This window comes from Schistocerca serialis, chromosome 2 (assembly GCF_023864345.2).
Source record: "Schistocerca serialis cubense isolate TAMUIC-IGC-003099 chromosome 2, iqSchSeri2.2, whole genome shotgun sequence".
Taxonomy (NCBI): domain Eukaryota; kingdom Metazoa; phylum Arthropoda; class Insecta; order Orthoptera; family Acrididae; genus Schistocerca; species Schistocerca serialis.
Window position 1 is genome coordinate 287,156,460 of NC_064639.1, and position 20,301 is coordinate 287,176,760.

At 44.9% G+C, this 20,301-nt stretch overlaps 1 protein-coding gene across 1 annotated transcript in view; it reads right to left on the reverse strand.

Moving 5' to 3' along the window:
- Window positions 1-20,301, reverse strand: part of LOC126455912 (growth/differentiation factor 6-A-like) — an 88,261-nt gene that overhangs the window by 18,977 nt on the left and 48,983 nt on the right. The window contains exon 3 of the mRNA XM_050091670.1: window positions 16,759-17,006. Within this exon, the coding sequence (XP_049947627.1) occupies window positions 16,759-17,006 (248 nt within the window). The remainder of the gene's footprint in view (window positions 1-16,758; window positions 17,007-20,301) is intronic.

The following is a 20,301-nucleotide window of genomic DNA, read 5'->3' on the forward strand; positions in this document are numbered from 1 at the left end:
CATGTTCTGTATGGCGGCTCCTGCTGTTGCTTGCGGCTTCTGCTTACTACAACTATATATAATTCACGAGAAAGTGTTTGGTCAAATCTAAACTCTATAAATGATAACCCAAACAAGTAATTCCTTTTTTCAAAAACTATATTATGAAAGCGATTCTTTCTCATTCAATTAACAAAACGCTAGAAGCTCTTTGAACAATCGCTTCGTATGCAAATCTGCCTCCAATGGCATAAAAGCAATATTACAAATTAATCAGACTCTTGAGACAGACTGAAATAATTCCCAATTAAATACATAGTCAAACAATTCCCTGACAATTACAAAAGAAATCAATGACAAAAATCAATACTTAATCTATTCGCCTAACAATGGTTTCCCTTCAGAATTCAGCTCCTATCTTTATCAAAATTACCGTCTGCTGCTACGCACATACACAAACCCTTTTCCTTAAATTAATAAGCGCGCTGCAAATTATAAAAAATATCAACTCAATACCAAATCCTGTGTCGCTGCTGGCGGTCACGGCAGTACGGCAGCTCGGCGACGACCCCTCGCCCAACACGGGCGCACCACAGCAGGCGGGCTCCTACACTGGCTTCCAAACTGCCACTAATTAATCCGTGTGCTGTGAAGCGCGACAACAATATCTTAGATTCCAGAGCTTGTGTATGCGCGCTGTAGCCAACCTTTAAATCCTAAGAGAGTATTGCCAACTCTCGACATCACTCATACAGTGCCTCCATAGCCGAATACTTAGATCTCCTGCTTTTGGCGCAGAAGAGCGCCAGTTCGATTCCTGCTAGCACCTTAATTTTCTGAGGTATGGATGTGGGGCATGGCCGGCCGCTGTGGACGAGCGGTTCTAGGCACTTCAGTCCAGAACCACGCAGCTGCTACGGTCGCAGGTTCGAATCTTGCCTCGGGCATGGATGTGTGTGATGTCCTTATGTTGGTTAGGTTTGCGTAGTTCTAAGTCTAGGGGACTGATGACCTCAGATGTTAAGTGTCATAGTGCTTAGAGCCATTAGAACCATTTTGATGTGGGGCATGGGGCCCATTTAACGCTTCTGAGGTCGAATGACGAGCTGCGTGAATAAAGAACGAGCGGCAATATCATGATTCGTCTACCGGCAATAACGGCTCGGGGAATCGCCAACATGCTGATCACATGTCCCATCATCACATGTAACTCCTCAAACTGCCTTGTAGTCAGCAGTCGCCAGTCTGAACAGTCCTAACGCCTAAACCGTAAGTGGTGTTTACATACTTCACTAAGATTGTTCACCAACACAATGAACCATCGATCTCGGCGATATAGGTTGGCTTGCATGCCGCTTCGATACAGATACACTATGCCATCAAAAGTATCCGGACACCTGGCTGAAAATGACTTACAAGTTAGTGGCGCCCTCCATCGGTATCGCTGGAGATCACTATGGTGTTTGCCTACCCTTAGCCTTGATGACAGCTTCCACTCTCGCAGGCATACGTTCAATCAGTTGCCGGAAGGTTTCTTGGGCCCATTCTTCACGGACTGCTGCACTGAGGAGATGTATCGATGTCGGACAGTGAGACCTGGCACGAAGTCGGCGTTTCAGAACATTCCAAAGGTGTTCTATAGGATTCAGGTCAGGACTCTGTGCAGGCGAGTCCATTACAGGAATATTATTGTCGTGTAACCATTCCGCCACAGGCCGTACATAATGAACAGGTGCTCGATCGTGTTGAAAGATGCAAACGCTATCCCCCAATTGCTCTGTAACAGTGGGATGCTGTCATAGTGCCACGCAAAACAGCAAGGGGTGCAAGCCTCCTCCATGGAAAACACGACCACACCATAACACTACCACCTCCGAATTTTACTGTTGGCACTACACACGCTGGCGGATGACGTTCACCGGGCATTCGCCATCCTCACACCCTGCCATCGGATCGCCACATTGTGTACCGTGATTCGTCACTCCACACAACGTTTTTCCACTCTTCAATCGTGCAATGCTTAGGCTCCTTACACGAAGCGAGGCGTCGTTTGGAATTTACCGGCATGATGTGTGACTTATGAGCAGCCGTTCGACCGTGAAATACAAGTTTTCTCACCTCCCGCCTAATTGTCATAGTACTTGCAGTGGATCCTGATGCAGTTTGGAATTCCTGTTTGTGGTTCGGATAGATATCTGCCTATTACACATTACGACCCTCTTCAACTGTCGGCGGTCTCTGTCAGTCAACAGATGAGATCGGCCTGTACGCTTTTGTGCTGTACGTGTCTCTTCACGTTTCCACTTCACTATCACATTGGACTCAGTGGACCTAGGTATATTAGGAGTGTGGAAATCTCGCGTACAGACGTATGACACAAGTGACAACCTATGACCTGACCACGTTCGAATCCGTGAGTTCCGCTGAGCACTCTATTCTGCTCTCTCACGATGTTTAATGACTACTGAGGTCACTGATATGGAGTTGTGGCAATAGGTGGCACCACAATACACTTAATATGAAAAACGTATGTTTTTGGGGGTGTCCGGATACTTTGGTCACAATATGTAGCTATCTACCGGGTACAACCACATCGGAGGGGTGTCTATAGAGAAGCCAGACAAGAATGTAGTCCTCAAAGAAGGACAGCTGTCTTCAGTACCTGCACGAGCACGTCTGGATGACTGGCCGATATGGCATCGCAACAGTGGCTGACATGGGCTTGCTATTTTCATACTGCTGGGCGGCTGAAAGCAAGAGGAAACCACAGACGTTATTTACCTGAGAACAAGCAACTATACGGTATGGTTAAATGATGATCGCATCATCTTGTCTAAAATATTATGGAGGTAAACAGCCGCCCATCCAAATATTTCGCTGAATACTATTCAAGAGGTTGATCTAGTCTGAAAAAACAGGACTGACATTCTACGGGTCGGAACGTGGAATGTTCGATCCTTTAATTGGATAGGTAGGTTAGAAAATTTAAGAAGGGAAGTGGATAGATTGACCTCAGATATTGTTAAAGTTAGTGAAGCGCGGAGTCTCTAAGAACAGAACTTCTGGTCAGGTGAGTACAAGGTTGTAAGTACAAAATTATTTAAGGGTAGTACAGGAATAGGTTTAAGGATCTTCTCTTTCCTCGCCTTTGTGCCCTATCTTCACAAGGTCGGTATGTTAATTATTGGATTTGGTATTAGGTAACGACTGACTGAAACAGGACCAAGGAACACAATATAAGACGAATGGGTAGCCTAGAGAGATGAAATACAGATGAAATGAAGGCAGTAGAGGACCAAATAAGCAAAAAGGTAGAAATCCTTGGATAACATAAGAAAACAGAGTCTAGCCGACGAAAGAATACTCAGAGGAGACAACGTTTTTCGTTTTGTGAAGTGCACAATTTTACTTTTCCGAATACTAAAACCGAGTTGCCGATCGTGGCATCTGACATCTTACCAAGACCTGACTGAATGTATATGCAGCTTCTTTCAGCCAGTACTTCATTATAGGTAACTACTTCAGCTGCACAGAGCCTGAGGTTAGTATTAATATTGTGCGCCAATGTCATTAATATAAAACATGAACAGCAAACGTTCGAAAACACTGGCGCAACCCGCTGTCACTTCTGCATCTGACGATAACTCTCCAGCCAAGAGAACATGCCGTGTCCTGCCTGCCACGACATCCTCAGTCTAGTCGCATATTTCACCTGATAGGCTATCTGGTCGTACTGTGTCAAAAGCTTTTTGGGTATCAAGGAATACTTCACCTACCTGTGTGCCTCGATCCAAAGTTTTGAGTATGTCATGCGAGTAAAGTGGGAGTTGGGTTTCACATGATCGATGCCTTCAGAATCCTTTGTAAAGAAACATTTGAAAACCGAGTTCACCATTTCGGCTTTTGCTTTGCAATCGTCAGTTTCAGTTCCTGTCTCATTCCGAGTCACTGGACACTAACTTTGTTGCCACTAACAGCATTTACACATGACTAGAATTTCTTTGGGTTCTGAGAAAGTTTATGTGACAATGTTCTTCTACGGCAGTCAATGAAGACTTCATGCACTGCTCTCTTGAAAGTCAAAGGCGTTTCGTTCAGCACCTCTATCTGTAGCCCTATGCTTTGTTTTACACCTATAACGCAGTAGACTCTAGAAGTTTCTTTACATTGGCTGTATACCATGGAGAGTCCCCTCCATTTTGAACTGTTCTACTGGCTACATGTCTATCCAGTGCATGGTCAATTATTCTTTTAAACTTAAGTCATAGTTCCTTACACGCTCCCGTCCTGCACTGAAAATTTCATGTTCGTCATTGAAGTACAACACTACTGTTTTTATCTAGTTTACTGAACATATATATCTTTCTACTAGTTTTATTTTTCCTTTGTACTTTGGTAATCATTGCTGCCACAACAGCAGAAATGACACCAGTTTCGATATGGAAATCCTCAAAGAAGTCAGGTCTGTTTGTTGCCATCAGATCTAATGTATTTCCATCATGTGTGGGGTTCGAAACTATCTGTTCTAAGTAATTTTCAGAGAACGCATTTAGTGATGTTCCACACAATGTCTTCCCACGCCCACCACTAACAGAATAGTAATTTTCGCAGTTGAGTATTGGATGATTAAAGCCACCGCCGATAACTGCAGTATGATTAATTACACTTTTGAGTCTCCTAAAGCCATAGTTATTTGCACTGCACGGTTAATCAGCTAAACGAAAAAAAACCTTGGGCGTACCCCCCCCCCTTCCCCCCAAACACACACTGCTACTTTGGTAGCAGCTTCTGGTGTGCATTGGTCACTTGACGCAATTAATGGGACCCTATAGTTCTCAACCCTATGGCTCAAGTCCAGGAAGTCGCAGCCTAGCTTGTCATAGATCGATTGAAGTCTTTGGTTCAGTCCTATCAACTCAGAACGTAGGGCCACGAATAGTTCTGGAGACAATACTGCCAATTGTGAGCTTAGTTGAAACTCTGTGTGAAAGGCTGGTCTTAATCTTCTCTGCCAGTCGCTGTATGATCCAAGCATGAACTCTGAGCCCAGTCGACAGGCATTGTCTGTTCCTACGTGCGCTACCATCTGCAGTTGGTCGCACCCCGTTGCCTCCCTTAATAGCTGCTGGAATAGCATCGGCAGGAAGGTAGGAACAAAGAGGCGATACTGATCCTATGGTCCCCCCCTCAGTGGTAAAGTGGTCCAGTGGATAGCAGGACAAAACCTGGACACAGATCAAGCATGAAAACAGGAAAGTATACTGTAATGTAAAAGAAAGAAAGAGAAAAATAGAAACAGTAAACGCTCCAAGACATGCAACATGGAGCGAAGTACAACAACCGTGGCGTCTTAGTTGTGTGGCTATAACGGTGGACTGCCAAACGAGAGCTCCATGATGAAATCTCCCTCGCCGGCCGGGTGGCCGAGCGGTTCTAGGCGCTACAGTCTGGAGCCGCGCGACCGCTACGGTCGCAGGTTCGAATCCTGCCTCGTGCTTAGGTGTGTGTGATGTCCTTAGGTTAGTTAGGTTTAAGTAGTTCTAAGTTCTAGGGGACTGATGACCTTAGAAGTTAAGTCCCATAGTGCTCAGAGCCATTTTTGAAATCTCCCTCGAGCCTAATTTTTTTAAACATAATTATGAACTTTCCGTCAGGTAATCGACGTGTCTGTTTATATTTTGCTTCTTTTTTCGCAGTGCTGTACACCCTGTTGTCGCGTCTGATGTGTGTTCAGTTTTTGACGAGCTATCCACTGGGCGGTCTTACCAAATCTGAGAGGGGTGCGATGGGGAATTTCCCTTGTTAGAAGATAGATTGAGGAAAGGCAAAGCTATGTTAATACGATATGTCTATATGCAGTTTTGAGGATTTTGACCAGAATACACTCTTTGAAATTCTGAAGATAGAAGGGACAACGCACAGTGAGCGAAATGTTACTACAACTTATACAGAAATCAGACTGCAGTTGTAAGAATCAGGCACGAAAGGGATGCAGTTTGAGAAAGGAGTGAGAGATCTGTAGGCTCTTCAAGTTATTCAATCTTTAGCCCAAGCAAGCAGTAAAGGATACAAAGCAGATATTTGGAAAAGGAATTAGAGTTCAGGGAAAAGCATTAAAAAACTGAAGCTTCCCAATAACATTGCAGTTCTCTCGGAGACAGCTAAGTAATTGGAAGTGCAGTTGAATGGAACAGATACTGACTTGAAAAGATGTTGTAAGGTGAATAACGGCAAAAGTAAAACAGGGCTAATGGAATGCATTCCAATTAAATTAGGCGATACCCAATGAGTTATGTTAGGAAATGAGACACTAAAAGTGGTAGACGAGTTTCGCTATGTGGACAGCATAACAACTGAGAATGACTGAAGTAGAGAGGATATTACACGAAGACTGGCCATAGTACGAAAAGAATTTCTGAAAAATATTTCTTTTTTTAACGTCTAATAAGTTCAAGTTCTAGTGTTGCACCTATAATATTATGTAAGTAACAGCATCAGTTAATCGGTAATAATTAAAGAACAATAGTCATATAAATTATATTTTGATACACTAATCAGTTTAGAATCATTAAAATACAAATAGTCGAAATTTACACGTTTAATTACGTTGGACAGGGAGTATTTCCGTCTGTCGCGGAGTTGAGATGTGTTAGCAGGTGCGCTCCTGGCGGTCGTCAGTTGTTTACGTTTCGCGGACGAGCGTGGCGACTCGTACTCTGCTATAGTGCTTGCAGTGCGTCGACTTTCACATGATATTTCTTCACCGCGTGCGTCAATCGACCCGACCGTGTAGTTCATTACTAACAATACGTTTCCAAGGATATTAGAACTCTGATACTATATGTTGACCGTTTCGGTCTTTCCATACTCTTAGTAGCTTACTAGTCTTCAAATTGGTAATAACATTATTCTGCTAAGCCTTAATCTTACGAGAATATTGGCAACTGTTCCACCAATACTGATTGGGTCGATATCACCGTTTTCTAGACTTTAAGAGTGTCTTAGTAGCAAAGAATAGATGTATTAAGACTTCATACATGATACGGAGTTTTTTCACACATCTCAGTGTTTATGACGTCATATCTTTTGACATGGGTGTCGTACAGTGAAGTATTCGTGCAGATACATTGAGCGGCTTGTGTGTATTCTGTCTGCGAAATATGTTAGTTAGTAGTAAAGAAGAAATTTAAACGTCATCCATGATGCGACACTTTTCCACGCATCTCAGTGTTTATTACGTCGTATCTCCTGTACTACGATAAGAAACTAAACTCCACCTGAACAGGCCATGAAGTCCCAAAGGTATCGACCGGCCGCCGTGTCATCCTCAGCCCACAGACGTTACTGGATGCGGATAGGGAGGGGCGTGTGACCACCATACCGCTGTCCCAATCGTATGTCAGTTTAAGAGAACGGAGCCGCTACTTCTCAGTCAAGTAGCTCCTTAGTTTGGGTCGCAAGGGCTGAGTGCACCACGCTTGCCAACAGCGCACTGCAGACTGGATGTTCACCCATCCAAGTGCTAGCCGAGCCCGACAGCGATTAACTTGGGTAATCTGAGGGGAACCGGTGTTACCAGTACCGCTAGGCCGTTGGCCCTGGACTATGATAGACAGGTAGTTATTACCCCCAAAGCGATTGTTGCCTGACAATAAGGAATAGGAGTGCCAAGTCTGGCTGAAATCGGTCCAGTGGTTTAGGAGGAGATGTTAGACAGACAGACACACACACACACACATTTTTATAATATGTATGGATCTGAGGCTCAATGGCCTGGTTCAAATCTTCCAATTGGACGCCACTTCGGCGACTTGCGTGTACCTAGCGTACCCCAGTTACCCAACCGGAGAAAGGGGACCGTCAGTTTAATGTGTGGTGTACCAGGGTGGGAAGAAACTGACGTACCCACCCCTCAGGCAAAACCGCCGCAGCCGAGAGTGTATAATCGTGATACCGTTAATGGCCAGCGCACCTAGGTAACTGATGTTGAGCGGGATGTAATGAGGAGTTACGCCTTTAGCGATGGGAAGTCGTTGGCGGGCTCCAGACCGCGTCGGGAACGCCCCGAGCAAGGCTTGGTAGCCGCCAACGGGAACGGACCACAAAGGAAATTCCCAGGCGTCTTTTTCGTGTTTTTTGTGTCACTGTTTGCTCCCCCGGCTTCTCTAGTAGCAGTTTATGGTGCGGTTTTGCTGTTGAGGTACTTTTCATTTCACATTCATAAGTCAAACGGAAGTTCGTCGACCAATCTCAGACTGTTAGGTTCTATGACATTTTCACACAATTTCCTTTCCATTTATTACCTAGTTTCTTGTTTTGAGCTTTGCTGATTGGCTTCCTTGGTTTTTTTTCTCCATTTATTTACGTTGTTTTTGCTGTTTCTTTCTGTTTTGTTTTTCTAGTTTGTTCCTTACCTTCTATTTGTCATGTCAGACTTCCGGGTACTTTTTGTCGGTGGCAGATTCTTAGTGTAACTGTTCCGATGTTGTCTAGTTATTTAGGGGTGCTTCTCAATATGTCTATCGTATCACAAACTTTATTGGAGAATCTTCGTATGATTTGGTTTAGTGTGTCCGTTCCTACCGCGTTTTGTAACTCTACGCAACCGAGTGAAGAAGCGCAGTGGGTACCATACTGGACTCACATTCTGGATGGAAACAGCTCATATCCGCGTCCGGTCATCCAGATTTAGGTTTTCCTTGATTTCCTTAAATCACTGCAGGCAAATGTCGGGATGGTTCCTTTGAAAGGGCACGGCCAATTTCCTTCCCCATCCTTGACGCAATCCAAGCTTGTCCTCCTTCTCTAATGACCTCGATGTCGATGGGACGTTATACCCTAGTCGTCGTTCCTCCCTTCCTCCCTCCTCCATCCCTCCCACCCTTCCACAAACACCTGACAATAGCAACAACGCAATGTGCCTCTCGTCAGATACGGCGGCTCGTCGACACCCCCTGGGCTCTCATTGCCTAGACGAGGAGCTCGTATAGAGGCTGGTTGTCACTTTAATTCCCTGTAAATAGAAGAAAACTGCGGATCTGTTAAACGACGACGAGTTTGACTTTAGGAAAGTCAAAGGCACAAGAGAGGCAGTTTTTCCGTTGCACTTTATTATCGAAGCAAGACGTACGAAAAATCAAGACACGTTTATAGGATTCGTTGACCAAGAAAATACGTTTGACAATGTAAAATGGTGCAAGACGTTTGAAAATCTCAAGAAAATAGGGGTAAGCTATAGGGAAAGAAGGGTACTAGTCTATATATGTATAAGAATCGAGATGAAACAGTAAGAATGGAAAGACCAAGAGAGAAGTGCTCGGATTAGAAATGCAGTGAGACAGGGACGCATAGAGTGACGTCTACCAAAAAAAGGTGAAAGTAATGAGGAGTAGCAGAAATGAGATTAGTCATAAACTTCATATCAAAATTGGGAACCACGAAGTACACAAAATGAAGGAATTCTACTGTCTTGGAAGGAAGCTAAATGTGATACACGAAGCAAAGCGAATGTAAAAAATAACGCTAGCACAGGCGAAGAGCGCACTCCTGACTAAAGGAAGTCTACTAGTATCAAACATTGTAAAGTTTCTAGTTGATTTTTGGTACGCATTGAAAGTGATGTGAGCTCTGTTTTCTTTCGATGTGTTGTACTTCACATTTGTAATCTGTACATTTTCCAAAGAGAGATCTTCAGTTGTCAGTATGTTACACCACAGACGTTCTGAGTACAAGTAATGTGATCTTTGGTTGCTGTAGCATTCTGTAAGAGGTAAGTGAGTGACTCGGAAATTGGTCACACTATAGAGCAGTCCGGAAATAGCTTGCAGAGCACAAAGATGAAGATACAGAGGATGCTGAATATTGGAAATATGATATGGTAAAGATTAATTTGAGCAGTGTGAAGATTTTCAGTTAATGCTGTTGCTGATTTGCGTGTCTGTGCGAAATTTATGATTTGTTTCGAAAACGGAATGTTTTAGTGGGAATTTTTTTTGGCCAGGTTAATTAGTTTGATTACTGAGATGTGATGAAGCAAAGTTATCTGTTCAGATGATTTGCCCTGAGAAGTTTTAGATTTACCGTTACCATTCTACAAATTTATTTCATGGCAGATTCACTTTTACTGAGAAGTAATTTTTGTAAAGATGATCACATTTGTCAAAAGCTAGAGTTTCAATATAGTTCTTGAATGTTAGTCTCTTTTACATCAATCAGTAAATCCGACTGTCTGCTCACGAATTTTGTGTGTGTGTGTGTGTCGCCACATTGCGCTGAGCTGATCACAATTGTATAAAAGTAAAGTTGAAGATTAATACCCTTAGTATAGCAGCATGTTCTTGCATTGCACTGCACAAGGATTTTCTTTTATTTAGCTGGTTTGTTGCTGAGCTGTATTTTTATGTTCATCACTTCGAGCAGTACCGAGTTTCCGTTGCCACAGGTAATCCATGAAAATTTGCTGGGGCCAGTTACGTTGCAGTCAAGACAATAAGAGCATCAAGAGTTATAGCTTTGAATTTCAGAATTAGCACCTGGCTCAATTTAGGTAACGTTCAATTCATATTACATTTCTTTGTTAGACAGACTTATTCTCACAGTGCAGTGTCACATTTGCCTGAGCGTTATTTAATATTTGGAATTCTGTTCAGGCAGTTTGCTTACATAAATTCACAGGGTAATTTCACATACATTTTTGTTATTTGTACGTTCAAAGTTCAATTTGTGTTTTTATGCAGCATTTTGATTCTGTTAGTTTTGTGTGTTGGAGCTGCAAGTCACGTATGGTGATTTCACGCTCTGTAGCACAATACAGAATTTCACAGCACAGTCTCTTTAATTTACCGCTTTAGGTTTTCTGTTAATTTGGTTGACTCTAATTGCAATACCGATATACTGTTATACAGTCTCAGATTGGTTTGGCGACTCATTTTTGTTTGAGAGTGTTATGTAGGCGCATCACCTGCGTTGTTCAACGTTAAACTAAGCAAACCAGTTCAGTCCAGTACAGTTACAATTGACAATACTCATCTTAATTTGAGGAAGAAATATCAGAGAATGTTCATCTGGAGTACAGCATTATATGGAAGTGAACTATGAACTGTTGGGAAACCGGAAAACAAGAGAACTGAAGCGTTTAAGGTGTGTGTTAGTAAATGCGACTTCTCGCAATGGTCGTCTTACTCCACAAATAAAAGCATTATGAGACCTTAGAAAACATGGACATTTTATTTCTCTGGGTTTACAGCAACAATGGTCTCAACAATGATTCATTTGCCTTTGGTTCTTTACTGTTTCCTGTTCAGTGGCACTTAGTCCAGTGTTTGATACAACTGTGACTGAACATGTGTCGACAGTCACTTACTGACGGAGAAATATCACAGATTTTGGAAAAATTCTCAAATTGAATTTGATGAAACTGACGATGTAGTGTGTGAACGTGAAGAAGAATGTGTTGTGGGCGAGGACGTGGACAGTGATAGAGTACCTACAGACGCTGAAGATTAGTTCTGCGCACCTGAAACTGATGACAACTCAACTTGCGAGGTTAGTGACAAGGATATTACAAGCACTGGAAAACTTTATAGCTTCAAACCTCCTCACATTAGAAGACGAATGGCACAAAACATAGTGACAGAAGCAGAAGCATAAGAGACAAAGATAAAGTAGGATCAATAAGAGAATCATTTGAAAAGTTTTTGTCTCCAGAATATGTCAACATCATAATAAAGCATACCAGTGAAGAGGCACTGAGGAAGAAAATACCCGAGACAGACAGACTTGAATTCATGGCATATGTAGGGGCTACTTATTATTATGGGGAAGGAAAACGACAGTACATCATCTGTTACAGATTTATGGTCCTACACTACAGGATGGTTTGTTTATATTGCTAGAATGAGCCGAACCATACTGCAGCAGCTTACTGAAATGGCAAGATTTGATGACAGAGTGTCACGAAGAGATCACAGGAAACGTAATAAGTTTGTTGCAATATGAGAAGTTTTTGATAAAATGAATCAATTACTGTCAAAATATTATTCCTTGGGATGCCCACTGTTACAGACGAAATGTTGTCATTGTTCTGTGGCAGGTGTCCCTTCAAGGTCTTTATGAAGGAAAAACCTTGTAAATACGGTATACTTATACGCATGCTCATTGACGCTAAAGCCAGAGATGTTATCAGCATGGAGTCTTATGCTGGGAAAAGAAATGATGGTACATAACAATCAAATTCCACTGCAGCTGTGGTCAAACATGTGGTTCTTATAAATAATCCAGGGCGAAATGTCACCACAGACAGATATTACACTTCATTTGATTTGACGGAAGATTTATGGAGGAATCATAAGCTAACTCTCGTGGGAACAATAGTAGCTAATAGAAAACATATATCTCAAGAACTGAAAGGTATCTCAAGAACTGAAAGGTATCTCAAGACGAGAATTATACTCTAGTAAATTTGATTTCAGTATACTGGTACTGGAAATATTCCAATCACAATTGTTTCTTATATCGCCAGTGAAAAACCCAGAAGAAAACTGCTGTTTCTATCATCTCAACATTATGACGCTGCAATTGGTTCACCTACTGACATTAAGAAGAAAGCAGTTATAAATGTATATTATAATTATATTATAATGAGACTGAAGGTGGCGTTGAGATGATCAAATGGTGAGGAAATATCCAACTAAGTGGGCTAAAAGGAGGTGGCCACTGTCTGTTTTCTATACTCTTGTGGATATAGTAGCGGTAAATAGCTATACACTACTTTTGTTGAATTTCCCAGACTGGAATAAGAAAAAAACCTAATAAGCGACGACTTTTTCTTCAAGAACTGGGACTGCAGCTCACGAAACCGTACATTGAAGAAAGGGCTACAAATATTGCGGGACTGCCAAAGTTTCAAGTATGGAGGGTATTCTCGGATGGAAAATCAAGCAGAACTTCGGTGCAAAGGAAGCTCATGGACGTAATGTTAGATGTCTTTTGTGTGTTAGTGAAAGCCGTTCAAAAGCAGAAAGGAGCAACAAAGTGAACAAAACAACAACAATCTGCAAAAATTGTAAGAGATGCACGTGTGGTAAACACAGCAAAAAACAATTGTATGTTCCAACTGTGAAGTAGATTCCGAAGAAACTGGTTAATAATTCTTCTCACAAACCTGTGTTATGCAACTAAGCTCAAGTTTTTGTAATATTTTTTTAATTATAGTAAAGTGTGCTTCAACAGTACCATAACGACTTTTACTACTAATTTTTCTCAAGATAATTAGACTTAGTAAACTTACATGACGACGTGAGTGAAAGATATAAAATGCATGTTTTAAAAGAAATATTCAGGTTCTGGACCCTGATTATGCATCAACAGATCTTTCAAAAGTATGTTATTAATATAATTCAAGAACAATTAATCAACTTTACTTACTTTTTAAAGTTTTTATGGGGGCAGCAAAAAGTACCCCCCCCCCCCCAACCCCTTTGGTAGTATACTTCACTGAAAATGGATTGGTATTGCGAGGGTTAACATACGAACGAATAACTTTTTGGTACGGCGCGCCGCGGAATTTGAGTCCGCATCAGACGTCAGGGACGTCGAAGACCCCTAGAGGTCTCTGCAACATTGCGCCGTAAGCTGTGGCGGCGCGCGCCTCCTGGCCTGCATTTAATGTGAGGGCGCCACAGTGGAACACGTGGTTCCAGCAGCCAATAGCGGCGCCCCCGATAGCGTACTTAAGCGCCTGCCTCTCGCTCGGTCAATCCAAACCTTCGCCCTTCCCATTAACTACGTCCTTCTGATCGGGTCCTTTCTCTCCCGCCGTCCTTCCTATGTCACCATCCATAACACAGATTCCTACACCTTTTTCCCCTCCGCCGGTGTGCCCCAAGGCTCCGTCCTCTCCCCCCTTCTGTACCTGTTGTACACGGCGGACATGCCACCGCCGTCACCTCCCGTCCACCTTCTCCAATTTGCTGATGACACCGCCTTCCTTGCCCTTGCCCCCACCCTGCAACGCTCCCAACGCCTTCTCCAATCCCATCTTGACCGGTTCACCGTTTGGTGCAACCAGTGGTTGCTGAAGGTCAATCCTTCCAAGACCCAGGCGATCATTGTAGGCAAAACCACCCCTTCCTTCCGCCTCCTTGATTTCTATCTCACCGTCTATGGCCGTCCCATCGCCCTCACTCCCACCCTTAAGTACCTTGGCGTCACCCTCGACCGTCGCCTCTCCTGGACTCCCCATCTCCAGACAATCCAAGCCAAGGCAAGTTCCCGACTCCGTCTCCTCAAGCTCCTTTCCGGCCGTACGTGGGGTCTAAACCCCTCCGCCATCCTCCACACCTATAAATCCCTTATCCGCCCTGTCCTTTGTTATGCCCATCCAGCATGGATCTCCGCGCCCCCTACCTTTTATAAATCCCTCCAAATCCTTGAACGCCATGCTCTCCGCCTCGCCTATCGCATCCGTCTCCCCTCCCCCACGCGGATCCTGTATGATCTCATCCCCTTCCCCCACCTCCTCCTTTTTCTTGAAAGGATACGGATCCTGTACACATCCCGTAAACTTGATCCTCCTCGCCCGCTCGTCCCCGATCCCCTCCCATCCCCGCCCACTACCGCGCCTGTATTCCCACGTCCCGCCCGGTCTCCATCTCTCCACCCTCCTTACCCTCTCCCAGTGTGGCTTCCGCCAGCTCCCTCTCCCTGATGATGCCCTCCTCCCCTCCATCTACCCCTCCTACCAACTTTGATCCTCCCGCCCTCCTCCTGTACTTACTCCTCTGGGCACCCTCCCTCCCTTCTCTCCCTTTTCCCTCCCTCCTCCTTTTCTCCCCCCTCGTCCCCCGGGCCTCCCCTCCCCTGTCCCTCTCCTCCTGCCTCCGTCTCCTAAGCCATTGGCATCCTCTTTTCCTCCCCTCTCCCCCACCTCACCCCTGTTCCCCTCTTGGCAGGTCCCCGGACTCGCACACGCTCAGTGGACATTCGCGCGCCGAAGATCACCGCCATCAGTGTATCGTGTGTGCCGTCATGTTTAGAGTTCAGTTTCGCCGTCACCCTCCATTGTTCACCTGTGCCATCGTCTTCTTCAGTGTTTGTGCGTCGTGTCAACAGTTTGTAGTGTGGATTGTCATCGAGTGTGAACGGCTTCTTGTGCTTTTATGTTCATGTGTCTCCTGTTTTATCCCGCCGTTTTTCTAAGTGATGTCTCTTCTTTGTTTATCTCCTTGTACTCTCTTCGGCTGAAGAGCGGCGTATTGTGCTGCTGCCAGCCTACCTGATTGTTCAGGTATCAAAATAACAATAAAGTAAAAAAAAAAAAAGCTCGGTCAACACCTCCAGCCCCCTTCATCCCCCTCACCCCTCACCCCCTGCTCACCCCCTGGTTGTTCCTCTCATCTCCCATCCCCACCCCCTGCCACGTCTTCACTGTTGTATCCCCACTACCCTCCATCTCTACACCCTTCATCTCCTTTCCCAAGGTGGCTTCCATCAACTCCCCCTCCCGGATGATGCCCTGTCTCCCTCCATTTATCCCTCCTATCAACTCTGATCCTCACTCCCCCTCCTCTCCTCTGTCCTTTTCCAGGGCTCCCTCTCCTCCCCTTCCATCCTCTCTTTTCCCAACTTACCCTCTCTCTGCCCCCATTCTCTCCCTGGAGTCCTTTTGCATTTCCCTCCTCTGCCTTTTCCCATTCCCTCTCTCGTCTGCCCTGCCCCTCTCCACTCTTATGAGTCCTCTCCCTCCTTTGGTTCCCCTCCTTTCGTTTTCTCCTCTCCTCCCTCCTGTTTTCCCCCCTCATCCAGGTCCCCCCCCCCCGCCCCGCCATCTGACATTGGCTAGGGAGTGTCATCATTGTGCCGACATTTTCGTGCAGTGTTTTACAGCGAGTGTTTTACAGTGAGTGTTCCGTGTTGTGTGTCTTTTGGGAAGTTTTGCGAACTGCCATCATACTGTCGCTGGGTGTGATTTTTTATCTCTTGCGAACAGAAACCAGACTGTCGCCATGTTTTTTTAATTGTGTGTCTACTATGTTACTTCTCTGATTCCTGTGTATTTTATTAACATTGCCAACCCCTTTGCTTTCTGTTTTAACTTTCCACAATTTTCCGTCGTTTTACAATTTAAGTCACAGTTTTATCGCCTGTTTTTCTTGTTTCTTTTCTTCTTACGTTTTTAAAAAAGTCTGTAGGCTGTAGAGCAGCGTACTAAGCTGCTGCCAGCCCGCCCCCTTCGGGGGGGGGGGGGGGGGAATTGAAATTCAATAAAGGAAATAAAAAAGCTAAGTCAGCGAGTCTAATCGTTGCTTGATTCTTGACATATCGCCTCGACAACAGACAGCGTGTTTACCGTTCTTTGTTTTCATTACTAGTGGACGTCTTGGATTCATTTGGTTGTCTGTCATTCCGTTGCTTCTTGCGTGTTGTCGTCGTAAAGTCTCTCTCCAACGTCCATCCTTTCCGTTCGTTTGTTTGTTTGTTTGCGGGCCGCTCCCCGTTTGGTCCCGCCGCACTTTCTCGGCCACCCCGCGACCGTTCCAGTTGCGGTTACGACAGGTTATAACAAACTTCCAGACTGCAGGGACCTGTCGAGTATGAAAACTGTGGGGGGACTGGAGTATATCCAACAAACAATTGAAGACGATGGATGTAAGTGATACTCTGAGATAAAGAGAGCGGAGTGGAAATTGCAGCGAGCTTCATCAAACTAATATGTGGAGTAAAGAAAACTAAATAAATAATTTGTGCAGGTCGCCGTTCTGATGGTGCATGGAGCAGTACCTTAAGGTCAGTTGCGGTCCTGTGTGGTGGCTCGTACTGCAGCAGAAGTAGCGGCGCCTCACCGAGGCGCAGAGGGCCGTGCAGCGTGACGTTGATAGCGAGTGACGTCACAGCGCCGCGGCTGGGCAGCGCCGCAGTCACGTTGAGTGGAGCGAGCCAGGCGGAGCGCGAACCCACGGACCGCAGGCCGCCGTCCAGGCGACGTGGGCCCGACCACGCCACCATTGCGACCACCCCTGGTGGACCGCCTGCAAAAGGGAATGGCACAGCTGTAACCGGCGACTCAGCTAGCTATACTACGTACTCGTTCCCACAGCTACGGGCGCCACATACGTGCAGCAGGCAGCGAGCACATCGTAACAGTCCAGAGACGCGACCTCCTCTGCCTCATTATATCACGTGGACTGCCGTAATTCCTCGGTCTCTGCGGCCGTGTCTTATTCAGTCTACAAGTTACAACAGATATGCCAGCTGCATTCTTGTTGCCGGCCGCTGTGACCGAGCGGTTACAGGCGCTGCAGTCCGGAACCGCGCTGCTGCTACGGTCCCAGGTTTGAATCTTGCCTCGGGCATGGATGTGTGTGATGTCCTTAGGTTAGTCCGGTTTAAGTAATGCTAAGTCTAGGGGACTGATGGGCTCAGATGTTACGTCCCATAGTGCTTAGAGCCATTTGAAACATTTACACTCTTGTTCACAACAGGAGCTTGAACGATGCTTGACGTCTGTCTGGGTGTTTCGTATGAATACGAGTGAGAGGATTTTTTTAAACGACTTTCCGTCTTCAGTGTTCATTCTTTCCATAACTACAGTCAGCCAGAAGTTGGAATTGCGTACCGAACTCTCAACAAGTACCAAACTTTTAACTACTGATTCTACTGAAATAAAGATAACAGAACACGTTCCCAATAGGTGTCTCCAGTAATGTAGCATAAAAATGTTCCCCTTGTTCCTGCAAGATAACATCTACAGTATCCTCTGCCCATCATAAGGTTGTGACCAAACGGAATGCGTCCTGAGAGCTTACGGTCAAGACTATTGACACTTATCAAGCATGATCCAAAGTATATTATATACAGCTTGTTTGAAGTTTTTTTTATTTTTCAGTCCGAAAATTCTCTACATAAGCCTTCTGCACGTCAGTGCCAACTTCTGTGTCTCCTGTCAAAATTCTGACTTAATTTTGAGACAGAACGTCTATTTTGATTGAAGGATCGACTGCAGAAAATGACGATGTGCAATTAACAAGTGTAAGACTTATCCATTTCAACACAGGTTAAACAGATTAGAAAGAGAGGAAAGGGGAAGATATTGTTCTGACGTTCCAGATCTAGACTCAAATCACGCTTGGCTAAGTGCACACATGTTCACTATACATCACACATAGGGTGTTTCACTGAAAGTGTTTGCCTCTGTAAGTTATGAAGTAATAGGAGACGGAAATATTTATCGCGGTAGGTCACCATAAGAAACGTTTTACTGCCTGCGGAGTTACGAATTTATTGTGTTATTGTACAAAGAGTTACAGCAAAAAGATACAATTTTTAAATGGAACAATAGCTGTTTCTGCCATGCACTGGAATCAGTAACATCAGCTGTGTATACATCAGTTTAAATTACATTCCTATCACTTTTAGTTTGGGAGCTCTAACCCTTCAAAGATTCAGGGGCAGATACCACACACGCTGCGCATAACGCCATCCACCTTCTCAATGTGATGCGGCCGAGTTGTAACGTCGCCGGTGTCACGAAGCGAGAAGCTTCCTCGATGCCCTTTTAGACTGCCGACTGTCGCCGCACACGAACGAATACCCGACAGTTCGAGCCACACAAACAAACGGAGCTCAATATACCACAGTTACTGACATCGGATGAAGATGGCACACACGAAGAACGAGCACCTTGACATGTTGCTGATGCTCGGCGAGCGCCGACACGATGCCACTGAAGCAGCAATGGCGTACCCCGCGAGATATCCTAGGCGAAGAGCTACGGCAGCCATTACGTTCTTACGTGCCGAACAACGACTTCGGGAGACAGGCAGCTTGGTAATGCGCCGCAGGAACAGTCGAAGAACTGCAAGAAGTGAGGAGACGGAGGTGTTTGTTTTAGCTGCAGTACACCGCGATCCTCATGTCAGCTTACGAGCCGTTGTTGCAGTCGCTGGAGTCAGCCTCCCATCTGTGTAGCCTATAGTACACGGCCACAGGTTTCACCCGTACCACCTGTCACTGACCCAGGCGCTGCATGGGAACGATTTACGTGCGAGAGTTATATTCTGTGGATAGGCCATGCGTAATTTCACGCTGGAGTCTTCACAAGGTGTTATGTTCTCTGATGAGTCCACGTTCACAAATTATGGTGCAGTGAATCGCCATAACGTTCACTACTGGGCCGCAGACAATCCTCGGCGGGTACGACCTGTCGACCATCAACGTAGGTGGTCTATTAATGTATGGTGTGGAATCCCTGGGGATGAAGTCATCGATCCACACTACTTCCCAGGTACACTGACAGGTGAGCTATATGGCGCGTTTGTAGTCGTCAGTTTGGGTGGTTTCCTTGAACATCTACACGCGAGAGTCCATATGTGGATGCAGCACGATGGTCACCCTGCCCATTCTGCCCGTGCTGTTGTGGAAGAACTAAACAATAGATTTGCAGGAAGGTGGTTGGGGCGCCATGGTCCTCATTCATGACCCGCAAGGTCGCCCGATTTAACACCATTAGATTTCTTTTTGTGGGGATATCCACAGAATCGTGTTTATTTCACTGATCCCACATCCCCAGATGATCTAAAACGGCGCTTCGAAGACGCATGTTGCTCCGTGACATCGGCGATGTTACATATCGTCCGCAGATCCTTTAGAAGGTGCATTGCGTTGTGCATCAGGAACATTGACACATATTTGAACATCTCATTTAAATCAACTTCGCACCGCCAGAACATCCATCACCCACCAAACAGCCATGTATTATGTACAGTGTGTGGTATCTGTCCCTGAAACTTTGAAGGCTTGTAGCTCCCAAGCTAAAAGTGATAGGAATGTAATTTAAATTACTGTATATACAGCTAGTGTTACTGATTCCAGTGCATGATAGGAACAACTATTGTTCCAATTAAAAATGGTATGTTTTCGCTGTAACCCTTCGGATGATAACATAGTTTCTATGTTCATAGCTCCGCACACAGTGTAACGTTTCTTATGGTGACCTACAGCAATAAATATTTCCGTCGCCTATTACTTCGTAACTTACAGAGGCAAACACATTTAGTTAAACATATTCGGAAATGTGGACGAGGATTTGTAAAGTCTTCACAGTCAAGGCATATCTTCACTTCTTGCTGGTGATCCCTCCTCCACTGCTGGAAAGACATGCCTCTTTTGTGTTACGAAATGTAATGTGGATTCTACATGATAGCGCTTCAGCTAATTGCGCTCTTGTGTCTGGGGCTAGACCACATTCTCACTTGTCTGGTGTTTTCTTATGTAAGTTTCCAATCACTGAAACTTAAACTGTCAAAAACCTTCTCTCTCCACCTT